Source organism: Muntiacus reevesi, chromosome 16 (assembly GCF_963930625.1).
Source record: "Muntiacus reevesi chromosome 16, mMunRee1.1, whole genome shotgun sequence".
NCBI lineage: Eukaryota > Metazoa > Chordata > Mammalia > Artiodactyla > Cervidae > Muntiacus > Muntiacus reevesi.
Window position 1 is genome coordinate 24,204,945 of NC_089264.1, and position 27,714 is coordinate 24,232,658.

The window sequence follows — 27,714 nt, forward strand, 5'->3', positions numbered from 1 at the left end:
TTTTCTTTAAATAATTGTATTTTTTTCTTATTTTACTGTGTTTTCAAAATTGTTTCGGTTTATCTGAGGTACTTTATGTAAAAACTTAAGTAATATTAAAGTCACTTGTGTTGGAACATAGTAAAGGTGGGGAATTAGGTTAGTACTTAAATGAATCAAAAGGAGATATGTCTGCTGAAATAATAGGATTTTCTCTCATTCTTTTTTTTTTTAATTTTTGGAAGTTTATTTTTATTGAAGTTTAGTTGATTTACAAGATTTTGGGTATATCACAAAGTGATATGGTTATGCATACACACTATATTTATAAAATACATATTTATTCTTTTTCAGGTTCTTTTCCATTATAGCTGGTTAGAAGATATTGAATATTGTTCCCTGTGCTACCTAGTAAGTCCTTGCGTGTTTATTTTGTATGGAGTAGTGTGTGTCTGTCAATCTCAAATTCCTAATGTAGCTCATCCCCCACTTTGCCCTTTGGTAACTGAAGTTTGCTCTTTGTGTCTGTGTGTCTGTTTTGTAAATAAATTCATTTGTAAAAGTTTTTTTAGATTTCACATATAAGTGATGTGATGTTTGTATTTATCTGATTTACTTGACTTACTATGATAATCTCTGGGTCCATCAGTGTTCCTACAAATGACATTATTTCATCCTTTAACATTCCATTGTGTGTGTGTGTGTATATATATATATACTCTGCTGTGTAAGAACCTCTGCAGCCTAATTATTCTCCAGTTTGTGGGTCACCCACCTGGGAGTATGGGATTTGGTTGTACTGGGAGTCTGCCGCTCCTGCCCCTCTTGTGGTTCCTTCTTGATGTTTCCAGTCTTTTTCATCAGTGATTGTTCTGCAGATGTGATTTTGGTGTGCTCCTAAAAAGAGGTGAACTCAAGGTCTTTGTACTCCGCCATCTTGGCTGCTTTCTCATTTCATTTCTTTAAAAACACATGGTCTTTATAAAGCAAGTTCCTTTTTAAGGGAAAGGACATTGTTGAGACTGTTTCTCCAGAGATCAGAGTGTTTGTACTGTGGAGAATGTTAAAATACTTGGAAATGCCAAAAGGAAGCAATTCTAAAGATTCCTCTTAGGAATACTTTAGGAGGTGAATGAGCAATTATGAAACCCACCAATTATAATCCGAAGGTAAAATGATGTATTATTTCACCTTATAGGTGGGAAAGGTCACTGAGATGATACAGATAGAAGGCAAGAATTGTCCATAGAGTGCCAAGAATAGTACAGACAACTGTTGTAAAAAGTGAATAAATAAGAAAAAAGAATGGCAGGGATTAGAATTAATGACAGCAGTGTTCTAGAACACTCATTGAATTTTCTTGCAGTTAGCATAGAGATGTTTATCTCTGGTTTCTTGGCTTCTTGCTAGACACATGTAGTAGGCACTTAAATCGGAAGGGGAGAACCAGTGACAGAATCAAGAGATAATACAAGGAAATGTATGGCAAAACCAATACAATGTTGTGAAGTAAAATAAATAAATAATTTAAATTAAAAAAAAAAGAGAGATAATACCGTTAGTGGAGAGAGTTGGTTTAAATCTCCCCGCTGCCTTGTGATAGTTGTGTGACTATAGGCAAGTTATTCAACCTTTTTAGGTCTCAGGAGTCCTCATTTGTAAAATGGAAATGTTATCCCATTTAGCCTATCCCTTAGGGTTGTGCAGTCAGCTTGATTTGAAACCAAACAGCAGCAAACTGGATAATGCTTTCTCATATTGACATTCCTTCCTTCCTTGTCTCATTTTCTCCATTTCTCACTCTTCCTTTTTGACATTGCCTGCCCCCCAAAAGGAATAATGTATAACCCTTTGTTTTAGGCTTTGCTTTAAGGATTGTGAATTAGATAAGATTCTAAACATTCAGACTTTCTAAATTATTAGAATGAACATTTATCAAAGTACAGAAATCAGAGCTCCTTTAGGAAACATTGAAAAAACAGCACTAACATAAAACAGTGACGATGCAAGAAAATATGTCTGTCCTATCACCAGTAAAGTCACTCAGGTTAGATTTTTAAAACTCAAAACCCAAACTTATGCTGTATTTAAGTTTACTCAGCAATGTTAAAAATAAAATAGAAGCGTATCAGGCTAATAATAAAAAGGAAGGCAGAAGTCACAGTTTTAACAACACTTTACAGTGAAACAAGGAAAAGAAAGGCATGTTGTAGTGTTCAAGAATGTAATCCTTAGTGAACATATCATAGTTATGAATATCTGTGCACCAGGTAGCATGATATTCAAATTCATTGAAAGAAAACTGAGAATTATATGAAATATTAAGAAATGCGGTACTATATGGAGAATTTAATTCATTCTTTCAATACATGATAGCTCAGGTGGACAAAGGATACATTTATGGAAGATGTAAATGCTAGAATTAATAAGAGATATAATTTATATATATCCAGTTCTATAGGTGAAAAAAAGTTTTCCAGTGCATAAGGGACATCCATAAAAGTATCTGTTAAATCACAAAGTAAAGTAATTTCAAAAGTAGAAATAATATAGGCAACTTCTCTAATAACAATAAAAGTAGAAAATAAACTTCTAGGACAAGAGGAAAGGCTTGCAACCTAGAACCATGAAAAACAATATTGGAGATAGTTTCTTATAACTTAATTATAAAATTCTAAACTACATTTACACATCATTTCAAAATACATGAATCACAGTGAACAAAATTACAAAGACCACAGAACTACATTATCTACCATAATAGTTAGAAAATAAGCATGAAGAGAAAAATTAGATGGGATATGTAAGATTTGAACAGCACAATTAACAAGCTTGGTTTAATAGATATACCTGTGTGTCTAACAACTTGAAAATTCACATTATTTTCAAGTCATATGAAAGAAACATTTATAAAATCGACCATATGCTAACCCTCAAAGCTACCCACAAGAAAATTATTGTGGATCATTTTTGCCTATCTTATTATTTGATCACAATGCAGTTAAATTAGAAATCATTTTAAAAAATACAACAAGTTTAAAAAGCGTATGCTTGGGAAATTTTTTTTTTGAAAAGGCTTATCAAAACAGCTTATGGGTTTCAGAAGAAAAAATTAGAAAATATTTAGACGCAAATTTAATGAAACAATGTGTGTTTAAACTTGTGGAGTGTAGTAAAACAGTTTAGAGGAAAATTTATAGCCCATTAAGTTAGAAAAAGAAGGACTAGCATTATTGAGCCATGCATTTAATTTAACAAGTTAAAGAAGAACAGAATAAAATTCAAAGTTGAAAGAGGGAAACAAGATAAATTCAGCATTAAAAGCAAAGTAAACATACAGTTAAGAGGCTGAAGGCAACAATTCTTTGAAAAAAATAATAGACTTTTAAAGAAGAAAACTTTAAGGAGACAAGACAATATAGAAATGATGGAGATATTAAATTGTAAACAAATGGGAATTATAAATTACTTTGTGTCAGTACATATGAAAGTTTATGTGAAATAACAAAAAAAGTTAAAATCACCAAAAAATATTTAGTTCCCCAAAGAATTTTATAATTCTAAGTAATTTGATTTAGTATTTTAAAATCTAGGACCAAATGGTTTATGGGCATATCTGTGAGACATACCAAAAGCAAATACATATTTTATACAGATTCTTTGTAGAGAACTAAAAATGAGGGAAAACTCATTTTATGAAGTTTGTTAACTATGCTGTTCAGGTCATATATTTTCCACTTTAGGTCTTTGTTATGATATACACATAACATTGAATTTACCTTCTGAATTATTTTTAAGTGTACGGTTTAGTGAGATTATATAGAAAAACCCTAGTGAGCTTTTCGGCCAACCCAGTACAGTCACATTGTTGGGGAACAGCTTTCTAGAACATATTCATCACGCAACACTGAAACTCTATACTCATTAAACATAAATTTCCCTTCCTCCTTCCCACCAGTCCTTGGTAGCTATCTTTCTATCATTTTGACTACTCTAGATACTTCATATGGTAGAGTCATACAATACTGTCCTTTTATGACTGGTTACTTCACTTAGCATAATGTCCTCAAGGTTCATGCAAGTTATAGTACATGACAGAATTTCTTTCTTAGGCTGCACAGTATTCCATTGTACTACATTTTCTTTATCATTCATCTGTTTGTGAATATTTGGATTGCTTCCACCTCTTGGCTATTTTGAATAATGCTGTGATGAACATGAGTGTACATCTGTCTCTCTGAATCCTGATTTCATTTCTTTTCCATATATGCCTACAAATGGGATTAGTGAATTGTTATGTTAATTCCATTTTTCGAGGAATCTATACTGTTTTCCATGATACCATTTTACATTCCCATCAACAACGTATAAGCATTCCAACTTCTCTGTATCTCACCAAAACTTATTTTCTGTTCTTCTGATAGTGGCCATCCTGATGGGTATGAAGGGATATCTCATTGTGATCATCTCTAATGATTAGTGATGTTGAACATTTATTCACATACTTACTGGCCATTTGTAAAATCTGATTTGGAGAACTGTCTAATCAAGTCCTTTGCTTATTTTAAAATTGGTTTCTTTTCTATCATTGAGTTATAAACTTTCCTTACATTTTCTAGATATTAATCCCTTATCAAATATATGATTTGGAAATATTTTCTCCCATCCCATAGGTTGCCCATTCACTATGTTGTTTCTTGTGCCATGGAGTTCTAAAATTTGATGGAGTCCCATTTATCTTTAATTTTATTGCCTGTGTTTTAGGTATCATATCCAAGAAATCACTGCTGAATCGAATGTCCTAAAGTTTTCCCCCTGTTTTCTTCTAGGAGCTTAATAGTTTTAGGTCATACATTTAGGTCTTTAATCAAATAAGTTAATTTTTTATAAAGTATAAGGTAACTTTATATCTTTGCCTATGGTATCTGGTTTTCCCTGCGTCATTTGTTGAAGAGACTGCCCTCTCTCCATTGTATAGTCTTAGCACCTTTGTTGAAAATCATTTGGCCATGTATGCAAGCATTTATTTCTGGGCCCTCTATTCTTTTCTGTTGGTCTGTATGCCTATCTTTATGCCAGTATTGCTCTGTCTTAACTACTCTTGCTTTGTAATATGTTTTGAAATTGAAGAGTGTGAGGCTTGCTGCCTTTTTTTTTAAAGATTGTTCTGGTTATTCAGGGTCCTTTAAAATTCCATATGAATTTTACAATTTTTCTTCTGTAAGAAGTGTCATTGAGAGTTTGATAGAGATTGCACTGAATCTGTTGATCTCTTTGAGTAGTACGGACAGTTTAACATGATTGTCTTTCAGTCAATGCATGTGGAATGTCTTTCCATTTTTTTCCTTTCTTCTTTAATCTCTCCTACCATTGTCTTTTAGCTTTCAGTGTGTAAGTCTTTCACCTCCTTGGTTAATTTTTTTTTTAAGTATTTTATCCTTTCTAATGCTATAGGATGTGGGATTTTTTTCCCTTAATTTTCTTTTTGATTTGGTCATTGTAGTATATCAGAATGCAACTGATTCCTAAGTGTTGATTTTCAATCTTCAACTTTGCTGAATTTGTTAGTTCTAAAGGGGATTTTTTTTGTATGTGGAATCTTTAAGGTTTTTTACATATAAGATCATATCACCTGCAAATAAATCATTTTAATTATATTCTTCCCCTTATTCTTTTCCAATTTGTATACCTTTTATTTCTTGTCTGGTTTGCTCTGGTTAAATTTCCAGGGCTGTTGAATAGAAGTAGTGAGAAGGGACATCTTTGCCTTTGTCCTGATCTTCAAGGAAAAGCTGTCACCCTTTCCCTTTGTTGAATTCCATGTTAGCTATGGGCTTTTCACATATGGCTTCTGTTATGTTGAGGTAGCTTTCCTTGAATTCCTTGCTTGTTGACTGTTTTGATCATGAAAAGGTGCTGAATTTTGTTAGATTTTTCTGCATTGATTGAAATAATGGTGTGATTTTTGTCCTTGATTTTGTTAATGTGCTGTATTACACTGATTCTCCAAAGTACAGAAAATATAAACTGACCAGTTATCACAGAAGAAATAAAATTATCAAAAGACTACCACTCCTAAGACACCAAACCTACATGGTCTGATAGGTGAATTTTACTGAAGTGTGAAAGTATTACTCACTAAGTTGTGTCTGACTCTTCGTGACCCCATGGGCTATAGCCCACCAGGCTGTTCTGTCCATGGAATTCTCCAGGCAAGAATACTGTACTGGGTTGCCATTTCCTCTTCCAGAGGGTCTTCCTGACCGAGGGATCAAACCCACATCTCCTACATTACAGGCAGATTCTTCACTCCCTGAGCCACCAGGGAAGCCTGAATTTTACTTAAGTTTGCAAGGAAAAGGAATCTACAATGCTATTGCAACCTCTCCCTGAAAGGAAAAAGAGAGAGCAAGCTTGGATATGCATTTAATGAAGGAGCATAGTATAGTCTTCATACATATTAGTAGTGCCTAGTGGTTAAGCAAATAGATTTCAGCTACACTTTAAACCAGTCACTTTTGTGTCAGAGTTAGCTGTCCAGCACAGAATGTAGTTGTAGTTGGAAATATGATTCCTGCTTAATAATTTTCTCAGCTTCCTTTCAGCTAGACTAATTCTCAACCATTGAAGGTGACTAGAAGTGACAATTCCCATTTCAAGACCAAGACTTGAAGCAGATGTCCCCTCCCTGTGGAAGCAGAATAATGTTCCCCCAAAGATCTTAATTCCTGGAATCTATGGTGTTACATGGTAAAGGGGAATTAAATTGCTAATCATTTGACCTTAAAATTATTTTGGATAACCTGGATAGCAGACAGGCTCTGTGTAACGATAGGATCCTTAACAGTGGAAGAGGGGTACGCTGAAGAGTCAGTATCAGTGATGTGTTACAAGAAAGACTCAACCAGCCCCTGCTGACTTTAAAGACAGAGGGAGTCATGAGCCAAGGAGTGTGGGTACCCACTAGAGGTTGGAAAAAGCAAGGAAACAGATTCCCCCCTAAAGCCTCCAAAAGAAGTGAAGCCCTGCCAACACCTTGGTTTTAACCCAAGGAGATCTATTTTGGATCTCAACCCTGGAATTTTAAGAATTTAAATATGTGTTGGCTTAAACCAGTCAAGTTTGTGGTAATTTACTATAGCAGCTATCGGAAGTTAATACTTCCTTCCACTTTTACTTTTTCCTCTCTTGCCAGGAAGGTGAAGTTAACAGTGAAACCTCAATGATGGTAGAGCCACAGGATAGAAGGATCAAGGGCCTGTGAATCATCAAGTAAAGTGAAGTCATCTATTAGTTGAAAACACACACCTCAGACACTTAGGTGTGGAAAAAAACTCTGTTGTATTTGAATGATGACATTTGTTACAACTGTTCTGTCTCATTCCAGTGAGTACAACTCTCAAAAGGAGGATATCAATAATAGCTACCTCAAATAGTTACTGTGAAAATTAAATAAGTTACTATAACTATTTAGAATGATTCCTGACACACAGTAAGTGTGGTATGTGTCAGTATTAAGATTGTGTGCATGCACTCACACACACACAAAATTTATAAGAATATATATATTTTTTAATATCACAGCAAACATTCTAAACAAAGGACTGGCTGATTGCTTGGTAGAATTCAGCAATACACTGAAAGAAGAATATAGCATGGCCCTCAGTTCAGTCACTCAGTTGTGTCTGACTCTTTGCGAGCCCATGAACTGCAGCATGCCAGGCCACCCTGTCCATCACCAACTCCCAGAGTTCACCCAAATTCATGTCCATTGAGTCAGTGATTCCATCCAACCATCTCATCCTCTGTCATCCCCTTCTCCTCCTGCCCTCAATCTTTCCCAGCATCAGGGTCTTTTCCAATGAGTCAACTCTTCGTGTGAGGTGGCCAAAGTATTGGAGTTTCAGCTTCAGCATCATTCCTTCCAATGATCACCCAGGACTGCTCTCCTGTAGGATGGACTGGTTGGATCTCCTTGCAGTCCCAGGGACTCTCAAGAGTCTTCTCCAACACCACAGTTCAAAAGCATCAATTCTTTGGTGCTCAGATTTCTTTATAGTCCAACTCTCACATCCGTATGTGATTACTGGAAAAACCATAATCTTGACTAGACAGACCTTTGTTGGCAAAGTAATGTCTCTGCTTTTAATATGCTGTCTAGGTTGGTTATAACTTTCCTTCTAAGGAGTAAGTGTCTTTTAATTTCATGGCTCCAATCACCATCTGCAGTGATTTTGGAGCCCAAAAAAATAAAGTCAGCCACTCTTTCCACTGTTGCCCCATCTATTTGCTATGAAGTGATGGGACCAGATGCCATGATATTAGTTTTTTGAATGTTGAGCTTTAAGCCAGCTTTTTCACTCTCCTCTTTTAGTTTCATTAAGAGGCTCTTTAGTTATTCTTCACTTTCTGCCTTATGGGTGGTGTCACATGCATATCTGAGGTTACTGATATTTCTCCCACTGATCTTGATTCCATTTTGTGCTTCCTCCAACCCAGCATTTTTCATGATGTACTCTGCATATATATGTACTCATGCATATACGAGCAGGGTGACAATATACAGCCTTGACGTACTCCTTTTCCTATTTGGAACCAGTCTGTTGTTCCATGTCTAGTTCTAACTGTTGCTTCCTGACCTGCATATAGATTTCTCAAGAGGCAGGTCAGCATGGCCCTAGAGTGGTTTATTTTAAAAATACCAAAAGTTCAATATTAGGAAATATGTTAATATCATTCACAATTAGCAGTGAATAGAAAGGAACTAGCAGCAGTAGCTCTTTTCTGACTCATAAGTTGGACTATTAGAAAAATGCTCACCTCCTCACAAAAAGAAAAATTATTCCTAACTTATGACATTTGTTACAACTGTTTAACAAATGGTTTTTTCAATAGTCCTACATTATTGAACACAATACATTGCGAGAAGTAGCTCAGATGTTAAAATTTGTTTATTATTGTTGATTTTCTATCAGAGTTTGGAGTAGTGTTGAATTGAAATTGCCTAAATTTTTATTATGGATGGGTTTTCTAGTATCAGAGTCCAATGCTTATGTACTAATATTAATAGTAGCCCCAGACTAGAAATGTAGTATATAAACAAACATTTCTTTTACACAAGGTAGGTACTAATTAACTACAAATAGAAATATTTCCATTAATATTTATTTAGTAGCTTTATATACAGTTGCTTTGAGATTTACATGTACAACCATATAGAGGAGCTGTTGATTCCTCCATACCAAAATGTGTTTTTCATAATTGATGTCATAACAAAGTGAAACTTGTGTTTCTGAAAGGTTTAGCCCAGCATACCATTTCTACCTTTGGTATGTTACAGGATAAAATGCTCTTTGGGCAGAGAGATTATATCCTTGTTGTGTACTCCTTGCTGACACTGGCTTTGTTGATGTGATTTTCTGAGTTTTAGGCATGGGAAGAGATTTTGGCTTGCTGAAATATTCTGCAACAGGTATTTTCATCTGATTTCTTCTTATAAACAATGGAGGCTTGCCCTCTGAAATAGAAAAAGTCTCAATAAGACCATAATTGAGACATCCAAATATAGTAGCTTCTGCCATGTCTTAGTAGCAAATGACATACAAAAAAAAACTGTGTGAAGTTTGGGTGATTCAGATACACCCAAAATTCATAAAATTATTTATTCTCATCTTTATTACCACCTGCTCATCTTTAATAAGCTAATTTGTACTACAACATGCAGGATATGTTCTTTCAGTCTTAGAATCAAACATTATTTTGGTAGGACCATTTAGAGCTGGTGATGGGCAAAGGATGGGACCAGTGAGAGAGAGGTGAAGGATCTACAGTCCTGACAGACAAAAAAACAAAGCAGACAAGCAGGTCAAAACAACTGCACTGATAAGACCTTCCCAAGGCCTACACTAGCTCCACCCAAGCAGAAAGGAGAGTCTGCGGAGACGCTGAATGCCAGATCGGGAAAGGAGGACGTCAAGGCTGTATATTGTCACCCTGCTTATTTAACTTCTATGCAGAGTACATCATGAGAAATGCTGGACTGGATGAAGCACAACTGGAATCAAGATTGCTGGGAGAAATATCAATCACCTCAGATATTCAGATGACACCACCCTTATGGCAGGCAGCGAAGAAGAATTAAAGAGCCTCTTGATGAAAGTGAAAGAGGAGAATGAAAAAGTTGGCTTAAAACTCAACATTCAGAAAACTAAGATGGCATCTGGTCCCATCACTTCATGGCAAATAGATGGGGAAACAGTGGAAACAGTGACTTTATTTTTTTGGGCTCCAAAATCATTGCAGATGGTGATTGCAGCCATGAAATTAAGAGACACTTGCTCCTTGGAAGAAAAGCTATGGCCAACCTAGACAGCATATTAAAAAGCAGAGACATTACTTTGCCAACAAAGGTCTGTCTCGTCAAAGCCATGGTTTTTCTGTAGTCATGTATAGGTGTGCGAGTTGGATTGTAAAGAAAGCTGAGTGCCGAATAATTTATGCTTTTGAACTGTGGTGTTGGAGAAGACTCTTGAGAGTCCCTTAGACAGCAAGGAGATCCAACCAGCCCATCCTAGAGGAAATCACTTCTGAATATTCATTGGAAGTACTGAAGCTGAAACTCCAATACTTTGGCCACCTGATGTGAAGAACTGACTCATTTGAAAAGACCATGATGCTGGGAAAGATTGAAGGCGGGAGGAGAAGGGGACGACAGAGGATGAGATGGTTGGATGGCATCACCAACTCAAAGGACACGAGTTTGGGTAAATTCCGGGAGTTGGTGATGGACAGGGACGCCTGGCGTGCTGCAGCTCATGGGGTCACAAGGACACAAAGAGTCGGACACGACTGAGTGAACTGAATACCTACACCAAAGACTAAGGGGTATGATTTGGGGGTTTGTATATAAGTATCTAGACACGGTAAAATATATTTGAGACCTGCAGATAAGACATAAAATTGAATCACTGTCAGGATTTTATGGTCCTAGGGTAAAGAATTTGTTAGGAGTCAGATAAAATAGACCATCCTTGGAGTGTCAGAGTAAGTGAATGTTTTCTAATTTCTAAACTATACTTATTATTGCCTCATATTAGCAAATAACACTTCTTTGGGGCTTGATTAACCCCAGCAGAAACTGCTGGGGTCTAGAGTGACCTCATGGATCTCTTAATTGATTGCTGTATCATTCCTGGTGTAAGAGGGCCTTGTGAGACAATTCGAGGCTTGTAGACATGCTTCATAGTGGCTGCTCTGTAGTCATTGTTGCTATGTTTGTTTTAAAGCTAGGAGTTGGCCGAACCCACAGGGATATTTGGATTGGGCTGTTTTGGACCAAACTAGGGCTTTCCACAATTCTTAATATGTCTTGGTCCCGATTGCAGGCTGGGGCTGGACTTCTGACAGGGACACAAAGCTGCTGCTCTACTGCTACTGATTCAAGCTGTGTCTCAGGCATATGTTGTGGCTGATTGCTAAAATGTTACTGTTTTCTCGGGCTGACTTTGTTTCAAGTGAAAATCGTTTAGTTCAATGACAGTTAAGCTGTAAAAAACCCAAACTGATATCACCGTTCTTTGGTTTTTTTTTTGTTAGGTCAGTGCAGGTCTCCAGTCACTGGATTGAAATGACCAAAACTAGAGTTCCTGCGGTCTTGCTTCTCAAGTAGTGTGATGAGGCACTTTGCCTTTCAAAACAAAGTCAAATACAGGAGAAATTCAGCAGATGCTGTCCCTTAAGAATAGCTGTAAATCACTATTGCATTATACTCCCTTTAAAACCATAGATTCGTAATACCTGTGTCTCCAACTAGTTAGATACTTACTGGTTTCCTTATATCAATTCAGTAATTATCACAAACTGTACTTAACCTTTCAGTACTTCCTTATTTTCTTCAGATCCTTGACTTGACACTCTAAATCAATTGGAGAAACAAAATGAAATTCACAGATACAAATATTTTCTATAGACTGAACCATCATCAACAAGTTAAGAAATGTATGTTTCTTAAATAAACATCTCTGTTTTTTGATGCAGATAGCATTAAACGTACTCTCTGATGAAAAATTCTTCTGACTTGGAGTAAACATATGAACAGTACATCAGATATTACTCACTAGGGTAGAGAAACAGACCCTATCTCCCAGTCTCCAATTGTATGGAAACTTCAAGGTGGCAACCGTTTGCAATGTAAAATTCTCCTCCATCTGAATGCTTTTTAAAGTGACATATTACTTGTTTTGAATATTTATTTTCTCCAAATTTAAGATTTACCCAACTTTTGCTAATTTTAAAACAAAATGATTCTCTCTCCCAGCTTAAATAACATCTTACCACATTCTTTCACTATGATGTTATACATAAATATGTATGTTCTTGTCATTAAAATTAAAAGTCTTGAGAAAAGTTTCTGCTGAAATAATTCCTAATTCCCTTAATAATTGTTTTTCCTTCTGGTAGCCCCCAGGCATATGTCAGGGAAAATTAGGTTAAGCAATTTGTTTTAATCTTGCATTGTTCTAGACAGAAAGAAAAAGTGATACCTATATAATATGCATTCTTGCAAAGTATACAATAACAATGAAGTTTGGTTTTCTTTATTGCTTCTGTTTTTCAGTAAACTGAGAACCACTACATTTTCTTAGATCTCTGGGTGGTTCCTCTGAGTGGAAAGGGAACTTTTCTCAAAAACATAGGTTGCTGGGTAAGGAAGACATGGCCTCTGCCAACATGCTCTAAATAGTAGAATTTAGAATGATTTCTTTCATTTTCATAAGTGTAATATGAGAAAACAAGTACATTGTTGTCATTTACTGAATAAGGAGGATACTTAAAACTTCAGCAATTTTAGTGTTTTGAAAGATAACCAAAAGGGAATTCAAAGTCTTTATGAACCACATGCCCCGTAACTGGCCATTGGGCCTGATTACCTCCTCTGTTGATGTCCTTCTCTAGAACTTGTTGGCACCTTTGATTTTGCTGATGAATTTGAGGGTGACTTAACTTTGGGTGGCTTCCCAGTCTCTGCTGCTGGTTCAGCTGAGGTGTTTCTTCTGAGGTGAGTTAGCAAGTTTATCTCAGCCAGTTCAGCATGAATCAAAGCTGAGACCCACTCCTTTTCTGATTTAAAAAAGAGAGGGGTCATGAAGGTTGTACTTATCACGTTGGCTAGAAACACAGGATTAGTTCTTTTACCCAGCACTCCAGTGTGAAAGGTAACCTGTTTTCTGGGTAGGCACCTTTGTGTGAGTTAAGGTTTGTATAGAAAAGGTGGTTCACATCAACCTAGTTTCTCTCCCCCTGTGATATTGCAGACTACTTAGAATAGTTAACTCACGGGGGTACTTGTCCCTGAGTGGCAGTGGAATAGATTTTAAATATTGAGTACAAAATCCAGCCTTACAGGCCACTACCAAATAAAAACAAAGATACCTATAAAAAATACTAAGTACAGTATGAGCTCATGAAAATTAAAACTAATATTTAAATAATAGTTATAAGCATCTCTGAAAAGATACATATCAAAGCATCACTAAAGTGGTGTCTGTGATAATTTTATTTTTCTCTTTTTTGGTCTGACTCACCTTTTTCTTTTTTTTGCCCAACAGTAAGCACTCATTATTTGTGTAAATTTTTAAAAGTTATATTCTTCAAAAGGAAAAAAAAAGTAAAAACTCCTTACCCCAAATACTTCTCAGTTGCCTGCCAAGTAATCTTGAATTCCTGAGGTAAAGTATTCCAAATGCTCCCCATTTAAAATTATTAATCTATCCCTAACACATGGGTATCTCCTAGCTCTGGTTACTACAGTGATTTTCAAAGGGTGCTCCCCAGACCAGGCTTATCAGCATCACCTGGGAACTTGGTAGAAACCCCTATTCTCAGGCCCCACCCACCTCAGAAGTTTTGCCTCAGTCAGTCAGATGATCAGCTAGGTTTGAGGATAGCTGCTCTGTGTTGTTTATGGTTATCCCACTTGGAGACTGGCATATATTTTTCATGGAACAGACCAGAAAGAGCCTAAAGGAGGCTGGGAGATGACTGACTGGATGGTTTTGGTGAGGAACTGGCAGAGGTGTTAGAATCTGGAACTTGGAAGGCGGTGCTCTTGCCATCCACATCGAAGAGGGGAGACAGTCTGCATTGAGGGCTCGCAGCAGGCCAGAGATATGCTCGGGGAGAGCCTGGGTGCGTGGGCTCGGGAGGAGAAGCACAAACCAGCTCTGGACACAAGTGTTTCACATCACCCACAGAAGTTCAGTTTGGGGCATGACCAGCTTGTGTGCCGTTGGATATACAGGACTCTGATACTGAACACTAGGGAAATAAAATTGCAGCATTGTCTCTGCAAATCCAAGGTAGAAAACTTCAGACATTGGCACATTTCCTAGTTTCTGGCCATAAACTGAGCTCAGTGTTCACAAATACGCAATCTCACCTTTTGAACTTGCATGAAGCAGCCACTGTAGAACTTCTGCCAGAGAATCAGTGCGTAAAATGTTACAGAGCTTTTCCAGAATCTGACAGAGAATATTAGGGTTACATAGTGAGCAAAGTTTATAAGGTTTCCTTTACTCTCTCCACCGTCTTGTCTTCCCAAATGTCACTCTGTACACAGTGTTCAAGACAACTGGGATTTTAACTTGGAAGCCAGATTTCAAATAGGAAAAAAACATCTTCAGTACAAATGTAGTTGACTCCTGAGCAAGGCAAGGTTAGTCTACTGCCAACCCTCTAGGCAGTTGAAAATCCAACTATAACTTAGAGTCAGCCCTCTGTATAGGTGGCTCCTCCATATTCTAAATTCCACATCCGTGGATGCAACCAACCATGGATCATGAAGCACTGTTGTATTTACTACTGAAAAAAATCCATATATAAGTGGACCCATGCAGTTCAAACTCATACTGTTCAAGGGTCAACTGCAATAGTTTAGCTTAAGCCATGCATGCAGTTTTCTCTTGTTTTGTCTGTTCAGTACCAACATCTTATGGAGGAGCAATTCACTTCTCTTTGGGAACTGATCCTTTCCTACTGCACCATGGGATTCTCTGGTCACAGAACTGTCCCATCCGTTTTGCTCCTCTCTGTAGTGAGTGAACCTAGCTGGATTCATCATTGTTCCTCAGGCCCCAGAACACAGTAATTGGCCCAGTCGGGTAGGAATATGATTCTCTTTAGTCAATCAGAATCCTTCATTGACTTCTTTTTCATTTGGAAGCTAACTGCTGTGTTGGTGATAGAGGAAATAAATTAATAAAAATGGGCTATAATAAATATTAAAAGTTCAAAATATTAAGCACATGTAATGTTTCCAGATTTACCCCAAATTGTATCTGCTTTAGGAATTTAGACATACCTGAAATTTAAACCTGTCTCCTGAACTTAGTCCATCTGTGACCATAGACATACAATAGGTAATTTGAACCCAAATACCTAAAACTGCACCCATCTTTTTCTTTATAAAACCTGCTCCAAACTTGCTGTCCATTCTGGTTCCCCATCTCAGTGGACAGCACCTGCATATGTTGAATGTTTGTCCAAGCAAGACCCTGGGATTCACCCTAGATGACTCCCTTGTCCTTTTCTATGTCATACTGCCAAACAAGGTCAGTAAATTCTTTCTTGTAAATATGTCTCAAATCTCCATTTCTCTTTATCCCCATAACCTTGCTTGACACAGTGTAAACCATCATCAATTCTTGCTTGAGCATATTTTTTCCTAGACTTTCTGCCTGAAAACTTTTATTAAAATACTATTAATTCAACAGATATCAATATTTGTGTCTGTCATTGATTTAGGTGCTGGAGATACAGAATTTAAAGGGCAGAAAAATCCGCTGTCCTGTATTCAGCTTTGTTTATTAAGATTCCTGTCCTTGATGCCTTATCCTAGAAGAAAACAAGTTAAATTTTTTTTAATTTCATGCAAATCAATGGAAATGGAAAAAGGAGAAGAGTAGGCCTGTGGTATTCTCCAGGCCACTCTGCCTCTTACGGTTTTGTCATCAATATAGTGATTGCACGTCACCCCTGACTTCTTCTAACTTATAGGACATTTAGTGATCAGCTCTGAAAGAATGTAATTAATCATTTCAGTGAAAGGAAATAGAAGATGTCTTCCTCTGAACCCTGCTTTCTCTTCATTTTTATTCTGGAAAGCAGTTACAATAAGTGGTGATAAATAAAGTGGGCAAGTTTGATCTACTGAAATTTGATTTTAGGATTTAAGAGTGTAGATCTAGAGTAGCTGCAACTGTGGACCAGAGCCCCCTATTCTTTTTCTAAGGTGTGACCTTTCTGGTGTCTCAGCTGTATCCTTGGTGTGTTCAGCAAGGTGTCTAAGTCACATCAGTCGTGTCCGACTCTGTGCGACCCCATAGACGGCAGCCCACCAGACTCCCCTGTCCCTGGGATTCTCCAGGTAAGAACACTGGAGTGGGTTGCCATTTCCTTCTCCAATGCATGAAAGTGAAAAGTGAAAGTAAAGGCACTCAGTTGTATCTGACTTAGCGACCCCGTGGACTGCAGTCCACCAGGCCCCTCCATCCATGGGATTTTCCAGGCGAGAGTACTGGAGTGGGTCGCCAGTGCCTTCTCCGCTCTCCACTCTAGCAGATCACAACTCCAGTAACTTTAAGCAGCATGCTCCCTCCCGTTAGCTCTCTTCTGCCAGGTCTCAATCTCTCATCCTATGCAGGTGCAGTCTGTATTGGGCTAAAGACTCAGGCAATCTTGTACAGATTTCTGAAGCTCATTCTCTGCATAAGTACTTCTTCAGTATCTTAATTTGCAAATTCCAGCCACTTCAGCATCCCCAAACTCTAAACTCTCTTTTCTCTACCTAGTGAAGCTCTTACTCCCTTTTTGGCCTCCACTTCTCTGTGCTGGGATTTAGGAATGTGTCCCAGGAAGAAATCTGCAAGTAAAAAACAAGAGCAGGCCTTGGATTTCAGGCTGAGTAGTTTTAACTCAATTCAGTTGTCAATGGGAACCATTAAAGTTTTAAGGATGCTAATGATGTCATTTTTTTGTATATTCATGCTGTTCCCATGTTATGGATTTAATAAACCTGCCTCTTACTTTGATTTCCTGATCCAGATAGTTTGGTATGCAGATGGTGTTCTCTTTGATGGCAGTCTTAGTATTCGTCACTTCTGAAGAAGAACAACTAGCAGTAGAGCATGCCTTTGGAGTCAACTGTGGATTTTTTACCTTCGTTTCATCCTAAATCATAGATATAATATAATCAATATGCATTTGCATCCACTTATATTTTCTATGAAAATTGAATGTAAAATGAATGAGAAATGTTGTAACTGAGACACATACATGAAAGTAAGAGGTTAGTTTTAATCCTCCCTTAAAAAGCTCATTATCAAATATTTACATTTGAAGATGGACAAATCAGTGATATGTTATTTACTTTTTATAAAACAATTTTAAACTTTTGGTTTAAAAGATGATTCTGTAATGTTTAATGTGAAACCATCATTTATCTTGCTGCTTCTGGTAACAGCCAACTCTTGACACATGAGATTTTCTCTTGAGATTTTTCTTTTATGACTGGAGAGAGTCAGCCAAGAGTTTTTATGCTATCTGTGAAGAAACTACATGGTATGAACCACTGCTTCCTGGCTCTGCTAAATGACAGTTGAGAGCTAACGAATTAGAGGAGTAAACTCAGTTACTTCCCTTGGTTAGTTGGAAAAGGACATAGAAAGGCTATTTTTTTGTTCTGGGAGGTGAATATACTGTTTACAGTTTTGTTTTTTTTTAAACTGTATTGTCTATTCCAAGAAAGGCTTTTTAATCTTCAGAAGTGAGCGACACATAAAGGTACACAGAAGCTGGTAGCTGAATGTGTCAGCCAGGGACTGCAATGATTACAATCTGTAGAACAGTATTCAGTTGTTGATGTTTAATGAAAATAAGGGCTTCCCAGGTGGCTCACTGGTAAAGAATCCGTCTGCAGAGCAGGAGACATGGGTTTGATCCCTAAGTTGGGAAGATCCCCTGGAGAAGGAAATGGCAACCCATTCTAGTATTCTTGCCTGGAGAATCCCATGGACAGAGGAACCTGGTGGGCTACAGTCCATGGGGTCACAAAAGAGTTGGACATGATTGAGCAAGTAAACAACAACACAAGAGAAAGTAAAGCTGTATTGTATATACATATTGTATATGCACTCTTCTGTTAAGGTTTATTATGCAGACTTCTTGTTTAGGGGAGTAGCAACATATATATATATGTATATATACACACACACATTTACATAATGTATATATATGTGTGTGTGCATGTATATATTTATGTTCAACCATACCACTGAATACAGCTAAAATGGTAGATTAAAATATTTTTTAAGTTTAAACTGTCAAGGCATGAATAACTTAGGAATTAATGGGTCAAAAAATAAAATAGAAATGAGACACTTGAGGTGTAGGGTGTACAGTAGCCATTTTTTCCCTGAGATCATTGTCTAGGTCAAGGTGACCTAGAAATGCAAAGTCCTTGAAGAAATATAGCCTTAGATCAAGGCTTGAACTTGGGTAAATTGGTTGAGGCTGGTAGGGCCCCAGGGTTCCTACAGAAGCAAACACCAATTCTCTGGAAGAAAGTGCAGTTATCATGATCTTCAGATTCCTACAAATGAATTTTCATACGTAATGTCTAGCAATTAAATCATGAGTCATAGAAGAAATTATAATGTGAATTAGAAAAAGGACTTGTCATCAAGATGGCTCCTTCTTACAAAAACACCAGAATCACAACTAACTGCTGAACAACCATCAAAAAAGAAAAAACAAAAAAATGTAGAGTGTACCAAAAAAGATACCCTATATGCAGACAAAGAAGAAACCACAACAAGACAGACACATGTGATAAAATCAAATCTCCTATCCACAAGGTGGATGATCCACAAACTGGAAAATAATTATACCACAGAAGTTCTCCCACAGGAGTGAAAGTCCTGAGCCCCACGTCAGGCTTCCCAGCCTGGGGATCTGGCAACAGGAGGAGAAGGTTCTAGAGAATCTGGCTTGGAAGGCCAGTGGTATTTGATTGCAAAAATTTGACAGGACTGGGGGAAACAGAAAATCTACTCTTGGAGGGTGCATACAAGGTCTAGTGTGCACCAGGATCCAGGGAAAAAAGCTGATAGAAAAAGGAGATAACCTAGAAGGGTGGGATTGGGGCGGGGGAGGGGGGGCGGGGCTCGATGGGAGGGAAGGTTAAGAGGGTGAGGATATTATACTTACAGCTGATTCATGTTGTTTTACAGCAGAAACTAACAACATTTTAAAGGAATTATACTGCAATTAAAAAGTAAATTTAAAAAATAAAAACCATAACATGATGGAAAAAAGCAAATCCGTAAGGTTATCGAAGACTTGAGTAACATTATTAACCAACTTGACCTAATTGATATCTATATAGCACTCTCCCAAGAACCAACAGAGTGAACATTCTTTTTATAGAGGTATGGAAAATTTATCAAGGTTGGGCATATTCTGGACCATATAACATCTCAATAAATAAAAAGTTTCAAAGTAAAGGATGTTCTCTGGCCATGATGGAGTTAAATTGGAAATCAGTCACATAAAGATAACTTTAAAATCCCCAAATATTTGGAAATTAACGTAATTTTAAGTAACCTATGAGTCAAGAGGTTTAAAAGAAATTAGGTAGTATGTTGAACAGAATGAAAAGGAAAACTCAGCAAGTAAAATTTGGAGGATGCAGCCAAAGCAGTTTGTAGAAAAATTATAGTAATATATGCCTATATTAGAAAGGGAAAATGTCTCAATTCAACACATAAGTTTTCATCTTATATAAAGACATGAACCAAAGTCCATGAATCAAGAAACCTTTAACTAGAAACATCAGGGAAAAAAAGACACAAGTTATGTACCGATATCAAGAATGAGAGACAGAACATCTGCAGGTTATATAATAATTTAAAGGGTGTTTTATGAATGACTTCTTATCAGTAAATTCAACAACATTAGATGAAATGGACAAATTTTTTGAAAAACATAACCAAAACTTTGATTTAAAGAAAACCTCAGGTTCAGATGGCTTCACTGAAGAATTCTACTAAACTTTTAAATAAAAAATTATACTAATTATACATAAAATTTCCTAGATTATTGAAAAGGAGTTTCCAGTTGATTTTATGAAGCCATTTACCAAAACCAGGAAAGACATTCATTACCAGTAAACTACAAATATCCCTTATGAACATAGACACAAAAATGCTAAACACTGCTTTATGAAATTAAATATATAAAAATAATACATCATAATCAAGTAGAGTTTTCTCCCAGCAGTGCAGTCTAGTTTGACATTTGGTTAACCAATGCAATTCACCATTATTAACAGACTAAAAAAGAAAAATCACATGATCGTTTCAAATAGATGCCAAAAAAGCATTTGGCAAAATCCTACCCCCATTTCTGATAAAAGCTCTCAGAACACTAGAAATAGAAACTTCTTCAGCCATGTAAAGGGCACCTCTGGATAAAGTAAACTAATAGCACAATGGTAAAAGTCTGAATGTTTTCCCCCTGTGATTAGGTACAAGGCAAGAATGTCTGCCGTCCTCACTTTAATTCAACATTGTACTAGAGGTTAGCCATTGCAGTAAGGCACAAGAAAGAGATAAACAGCATGTGAATTTGAAACTATAGGAGAAAAAATTTTAATTTGGGATTTATAAAAATTGTACATTTTGACTCTTCAAAAGACACTATCAAACCCCACCCCACCAAAATAGTAAGCCTCAATTGGAAGAAAACATTTGCAAGATGTATGTGTGACAAAAGAATTGTATCTAGAATATATAACAAATGTTTAAAACTTCATGATAAAGAGACCAACACCCCAATTGAAAAAACTGACAAAATATTTGAACATATACTTTACATAAAAGAATATATGGATAGCAAGTAAGAACATGAAAACATGTCATTGGACAATTGCTAAGTAATACCACAGTGAGATACCATTGCACACCTACTAGATTGGCCAAAATTAAAAATATTGGTCATATTAAGTTTTAACAGGATTTGCAGGAAAGGAAACCATATATATAACTGGTGAGAATATAAAATCCTACAACCACTTTGGAAACTTCGGCAGTTTCTTAAAAATTTAAACATACATTTGCAATAAGACCCGGCCTCCCTGGTGGGTTCAGACAGTAAAGAACCTGCCTGCAATGCAGGAGACCCAGGTTTGATCCCTGGGTTGGGAAGATCCCCTGGAGGAGGAAATGGCAATCCACTCCAGTATTCTTGCCTGGAGAATCCTGTGGACAGAGGAGCCTGGCGGACTACAGTCCATAGTGTTGCAAAGAGTCAGACATGACCGAGTGACTAACACACACACTACTGTAAGACCCAGTCATTCCACTCCTACTTATGTACCCAAGAGAAAAGAAAATATATATCCATATAAAGATTTCTACACACACGTTCATATCAGTGTCAGGGAACATTTAACAGGAGGATTCCTGCATGCTGTTTTCTATTTCTCATGAATCCTCTGTTCCTTATCAGTTCCTATTCTGGGAATGAGTAGAGCTGCATGCAGCTCCCAGGACTGAGATCATGAGAAATGGTATCTGCTTGGATTCCTTTCAGTAACTCCCTTCAGTGACTCTTTTCTGCAACCTTGTATGTATTAGACTATCCATATTGTGACTATTGATAAAATTTCATCCTGTGTAATAGCTGAGTAATCATCTTACTAAAGATATGTAAGCCTGCATTTCTGCTAATAAAGCACCCTTGCTCCATCAGAGCTTGGGTCCCTGTGTCTGTCTTTCTCTCTCTCTCTTTCTCCCTCTCTCCGCCTCTCTCTTTCACTTTCTTATGGTGGACTCCTGACCACCAGGTCCTGGTCCATTAAAGGACAGCAACATATTCGCTTTGTTAAAAACTTGAAACAATGTAAGTCCATCAACAGGTGAACATATAAAACAAATTGTGAGATACCAATATAATTGAACACTACTCAGCAATAAAAAAAAGGAATGATACACATAACAAGATGAATGGGTCTTAAACATGCTGAGTTAAACCAGATTTTTTAAAAGATCACTGTAAATTTCATTTACCTAAAATCCTAAAAAATGCATGGTAATCTTTAGTGACAGCAGATAAATGTTTGCCTGTGGGAGGGCCAGGGTCATGAGAAAACTTTGGGGAGTTTTTACTCTCTTGATTTCAGTCTGTGAATATATATGTCAAAATTCATCAAACTGAACTCTTTAAAAATGTGCATTTTATATCATGTTAATTATACTTAAAAGCTGTAGAAAAAAATATTGTGAAAAACTTTTCCAGAAATATCTTTGTGAAGATATTTCTGGAAAATGTGAAGAAAAGGAGAGGAAATGATAGAAGTCAAAACCAAATAGGGGCAAAAACCACTACAATATTGTAAAGTAATTAGCCTCCAACTAATAAATGGAAAAAAAAAAAACCAAATAGGTATCTATAAATAGTTGCTTCTTTACCTTTTTAATTACTAAGGGATTATCACTGGAAGTTTTGAAGCACTCCTTGACTTTTCGACAGGGCTCTGAAATGACAGGAAAAATATATTTATTTAGATCAAACTGAAAAATAATTGCTACCACATGATACATACATCACTTGTTGAAATGGATGAGAGTACATTTGAATTTCAGTTAAAGTCAACTCAGGGATCTGTTTATAAATACTAGAAAACCTGCAGGTAGAATTGTACTTTAACAGCATAATAAAAGCGTATTTATAAAGCTAACTCTATGCCCAAGAAGACGCGATAAAGAAATACTACAAGAACTTCCTTGATCCGGGTAAACTGGTTCTTTAAAAGTATGTATTTCAGTATAAGACATGGTTTCTTTGTTTTCTGTCCATATGACTGTCACTTTCTCTAACTAAAGAGATCACATGTGTATTCTTTGCCCTGTAGACAGAAAGAGATGTGTGTTGAGTTATAATTACACTCTTTATTCTAGTACTTCATCTGTCTTGCAACCCTGCCAATTTCACATAGCCATCTAATTAAATTACCCTTAATTACACTTAAATATTTGCTTAATTTCCCTTTGCATTCATTTAAAGATACATTTTGTGTGTTGCTGGTTTTTTTTTTCCCCCACCAAAGCCATAGTTAGCAAAACAATTTTTTAAAAGCTGAAAAGATTTTGTGCATATACACAGTAGTAACTGAATTCATTAGCTCTAGTTGAGGAAAGATTTTTTTTTAAGTATAAAGTTACCTTTCTCCAAGTAGTGAGAAGGAAGTTATGGTTAGTGATTCTGCTTAGTGTCCACTCATGGGAAACAGAAACCTCTCATCTATTTTAAGCAAAAATGTAAATAATACATAGAATTTAGCTGTTTGTAATGTCATTAGAAGAGTTGGAGCAGTGAACAGTTTTTATATAGATTTTTTCTTAATTGGTGGAAAATTGCTTTACAACGTTGTGTTGGTTTCTGCTGCACAACCATGTGAATTGTCATATATATAAATTATTACATATGTAAAAATTGTATATAGCCCCTTTTATATAAATACATACATCCCCTGTATAGTCACAACAGCATGAATCGTCATATTTATATATACACATTATTATATATATACATTATTATATATATGTATACCCCCTTCCTGTTGAGCCTCCCTCCCCTCCCCACGCCCCACCCCTCTAGGTCATCACAAAGCACCAGGCCAGGTTCCTTGTGTTATATAGCAACTTCTCACTGTCTATTTTACACATGCGTGTATATATGTCAGTGCTAGGAGAGAATAGACTTATGGACACAGCAGGGCAAGGTGAGAGTGACCTCTGTCTTGACCTTCACAAATCACTTCAAGAACAACACCATGCACCTGACCCACCAAGGCAGGCACAGCCTTTATCACAATTGGAGGAAGGAGACTCAGGAGGCCATGGCCATGTATGTCAATTGCTGGCACAATATCCATGAGGCTAAATCTTAGGCACTGGATCACTGTTGCAATCAGAAGGTTACCACATCTGCCAATTTTGCCTTTTAACACCCATAAATCCAGTATCTGAACACTGAGATGCTGTCTTAGGAAAACCCCATGTCTCCAGCCACACTTGGTAGCAGATGGCAACCAAAAAGGTGACTTTAGCCCTATGTCTGCAGTATAAGTCTTGCCAGATGGCAACTCCTCATACTCATCAACGGACTCTTGCAAAAGTAATCTGTAGGTTTCTAGGTTCTACAGTACAAGAAGGGACACTAGAAAGACGGTGGAATAAGTGGGTTTTAATTCTTCATTGGTGGTGAAAAGGATGAAATGAGTTAACTCATGTGAAGACTCTAGGATGGAATCTATTCCTCTTACTGTTATCTTTTAGAAGGTATATGTGTTTTACCACATTATACCAAAATAATTTTCATGTGCCCTGAAAGTGTTAGTAATAGTTTGTAATTATAAAGGGCAGAGGGAAAAGTACTGGATATAATTTCTACTATCTAGAACTCCTTGTATGACATAATGATTTGATCTATGTATATTGTAAAATGATTATCAATCACTTTAGTTGACATCCATCACCAATAGTTGCATATTTTTTCTTGTAATGAGAAATTTTAAAATCTACTATTAACTTTCAAATATATGATATAGTGTTACTAACTACAGTCATCATGCTGTACTTTTGAGTAATCATTTTAAATTTAACTTAATAAACATTAATTAATTGAATTAAATGTTTTCTAAAGATCAGGTCCTGTCCCAGGGCCTGGGAGAACAGTAAAACTGGGCCGTGACTTTAAGGAGGTGACTGTCCAGTGAGGAAAATGTAAACATGACATTCCATCCTTACTGCATTTCCCTGACTCAGCTTTGGTCTGGAGTAGTTTCTCTACCAATGTTGGCTAACATTCATTTTTGGTCTCTCTTAGCTACTATTGTAGGGCTTAGAGACTAGAACCATGCCAAATTTGGCTTGGGCACAATTAACAATAATGAAAATTTTAAATCATATTTATTAACAGTATTGAACTGAATTGAGAGGAGGTGAGTGGAAATTTTTATAATGAATAACTATTTCACAGTGGGAAAATTTCATGACTATTTAAAAATGACTGCAGCTATGTGAGCAATTATATAGATATTTTCCTTCCTGATAGTTGGCAGGAAGCCTCAGGAAAGATTTCATGAACTGAGAGGGACTCACCAGAATGAGGCCGTGGGGGCACTTTGACCCCGTTAAGGGCTGGCGAGACTCCTCTGACGGGGCTCTCCGTGGCCACAGCACTGGGTGGGTAGCTGCATCTGGCATATGGTACCTCATCTTTCTGTGAGTGATGGGACTGGCCAACACCCCACAATGTTCTGAATGAGTTCTCATCATCATTCACATTACAGATTGGAATGTTATTCAAACCTAGGTGAGTACGGATGAGAAGAACAAACCACCAGATTAGGTTTTTGGCAGGTTTTCTTTGAATGCTCAGCAGTTTTCCAGCCAGATATTATAAAATGTATGTAAAGATGTCAGACTTCAGATTTTATGAACCAGTGCTGGGTGGGCAGTCTTTAAAAGTCAGTGTAGCAAATTATGTTTGCAAAACATCCCTTCTTAAAATGTCCTGCCATCTTGTTAGCTTTGAGAACCAAGGCCCACATCTTTGATCTTTGGTCTAGGAGTTAAGTGGAGTAGATTTGCTGCTAATCCCAGACAGATCTCTCATTTCCCATGTCTTAATAATGACTAAGAGGGACTATGTTAGCACTCTTCGGGAATATCAGATTTAGATTTTTGAAAGCATCCAGAATGTCTCAATGCAACAAGGCCCCGTAAAAGACATACATTGACTCTTCAGTGCCGGCAGAAGAGAAAGAGTCATTCGAGTGAGGAACAGGGGACAGGACAAGGTAAGTTGTATGGGAAGGAAGGAATGGAAACCTAGTAAAAAGGAACCTCCTTCCTCAGAGCCTTCTGGGTTCGTTCATTCTCCTATAATAGCTATTTGCTTTTCGCTCAAATATTGGATTATATCCAGGCCCTCCTCTTAGTATCAATGCTGTGTTATATAAAACTGGGCAGCTTAGGAAGCATATGTGTGCAGGACACAGCTCTGTTAATAAGTGAATTGTGAGAGACAGTAATAGATGACTGCTTTGTTTCCCAAGAAATTGCACAAGAAGCTTCTGGATAATGTTTTGCAGTGGGAATTAGTAACTTTGACTAGGATTATGGTACAGACTAAAAAGAGAAAATGGCCAAGGATTTACCTGTGAAGGGATTCCAACTTTTACTGCAGAATTAAAAAAAAAAGAAAGAAAGAAAGAAACTACAGGAATAGGGGAAAAATTTTAGGAGTACATGGTGTGACTGAAACTAAATTTTCAAATGAGAAAGGAAGAAAGAGAGGGAAAGGTGAGAGAGGAAGGAAAGGAGGAAAGGGAGGGAGAGAAGAAAAGAGAAAGGATTGAGAGAGAATGAGTGAGTGACATCATGGTTCTCCAGGCTGGTATTTAACAGGTAGACGTTAGCACGACTGTACAGGTTGATAAAAATTGAGATACTTTCATACCATTGGGTCAGTTGCTGCCCTGAGCTTCCTGAGTGGCCCCTTTGGCCCCTCTCCAGGCCCCTTTCCTATCAGCCAAGTCACCCAGGGGTAAGTGCCCGCACAGGCGTTGTCTGCAGGCCTCTTCTGCCCTCGCTCCAGCGCTGGCAGCTGGTCCCAACACTCCGCGCCTGTGCCTCACCAGTGGTTCAGTATTTTGAATAACACCCCGTGTTTACCCACTAGAATCATCAAGTAGTCTGAACATAGAGGAGAGAGAGACATTCTAGGACTCTGAATTACCTCACCTTTGATGTGGCAGACCCTTCTGGGATGAGGAGTGTGCCTGACTAGAAAACAGCTTCCATTTCTAGCTGAAATATGGCTGCCTTTGCTCTCAAACTGAGGAGCAGACATCGGGGATTTGAGGCTCATGTTCACGGAGTGTTGGTTTCCTCCTCTCCGCTGTTGCCACAAAAGGTCTTGGAGTGTACCTTGTTAACCTCACTTCCAGAAGTGCTCAGACCCTGAAATCACAGCATGACAGTCGTTCAGACAAGGGGTTCTAGACATTTTCTTGCACATCAAACATTTCACCATCACCTTTGCTTGCCCTGAGTTGTCTCTTATGTCGGAAGAGAGACAACAAATAATTAGAATGTTATTTGTTAAAGTGAGGCTAATTTTACTTTAAGACCAAGTTTTTGTGAACACTAAAATCAAGATAGACACAAGTAGAACAGATAAAAATTTTTCCCTGGAAAAATCAAAGCACTTATGAGAAACTTAAAACATTTCCAACATAAAATATATGACATGGTTATCAATCAATTTTGATATAATAAAATGTTAGCTTTAAAATACAACACCCACAAATGTGCTTTACATTCAGTTTACTGTAAATGAGGACTTTTCATATTGTACTCTTAAGAAAACCAGCATCTTAAATTTTTATCTTCTGAGAGGATGGTAAAACTTGAAGGAGAAAAAAACCCAGTAGCAAAAGAATGATATTACATCTACAGAAAATAAATTGGAGAGCTTTGGGCGTGTTATTTGCTGTTATTTGCAGTATTCAGTAATATTTAATGATTTTTCTTCAACCACTCAACAGTTCTTTATTAGACCCAGTGTCGTAGGCCTAAGAGGTAAAAGATAAATAGCCCAATTAAAAAC

At 37.1% G+C, this 27,714-nt stretch overlaps 1 protein-coding gene across 1 annotated transcript; it reads right to left on the reverse strand.

The window, feature by feature from the left end:
- Nucleotides 1-8,153: 8,153 nt before the first annotated feature.
- C16H4orf17 (chromosome 16 C4orf17 homolog) lies at nt 8,154-26,973 on the reverse strand. The gene is made up of 8 exons (XM_065907322.1): nt 26,847-26,973; nt 25,200-25,409; nt 22,506-22,570; nt 17,062-17,205; nt 14,417-14,498; nt 12,909-13,098; nt 11,850-11,893; nt 8,154-9,496 (listed from the first exon to the last, which is right to left on the reverse strand). Exons 1-8 carry the CDS (start codon nt 26,971-26,973, stop codon nt 9,300-9,302), a joined length of 1,059 nt encoding a protein of 352 aa, XP_065763394.1. The 3' UTR covers nt 8,154-9,299.
- Nucleotides 26,974-27,714: the final 741 nt, after the last annotated feature.

Excerpts from the sequence above, each read along its gene's own strand:
- C16H4orf17 (XM_065907322.1), bottom strand. The coding sequence starts at position 26,973 with ATGAGCCTCAAATCCCCGATGTCTGCTCCTCAGTTTGAGAGCAAAGGC. Across the intron at positions 22,571-25,199 it reads GCCCCCACGGCCTCATTCTG|AGCCCTGTCGAAAAGTCAAG; the intron begins GTGAGTCCCTCT and ends CTGTCATTTCAG. Across the intron at positions 14,499-17,061 it reads ATCTGGATCAGGAAATCAAA|ATTCTGGAAAAGCTCTGTAA; the intron begins GTAAGAGGCAGG and ends ATTCTCTGTCAG.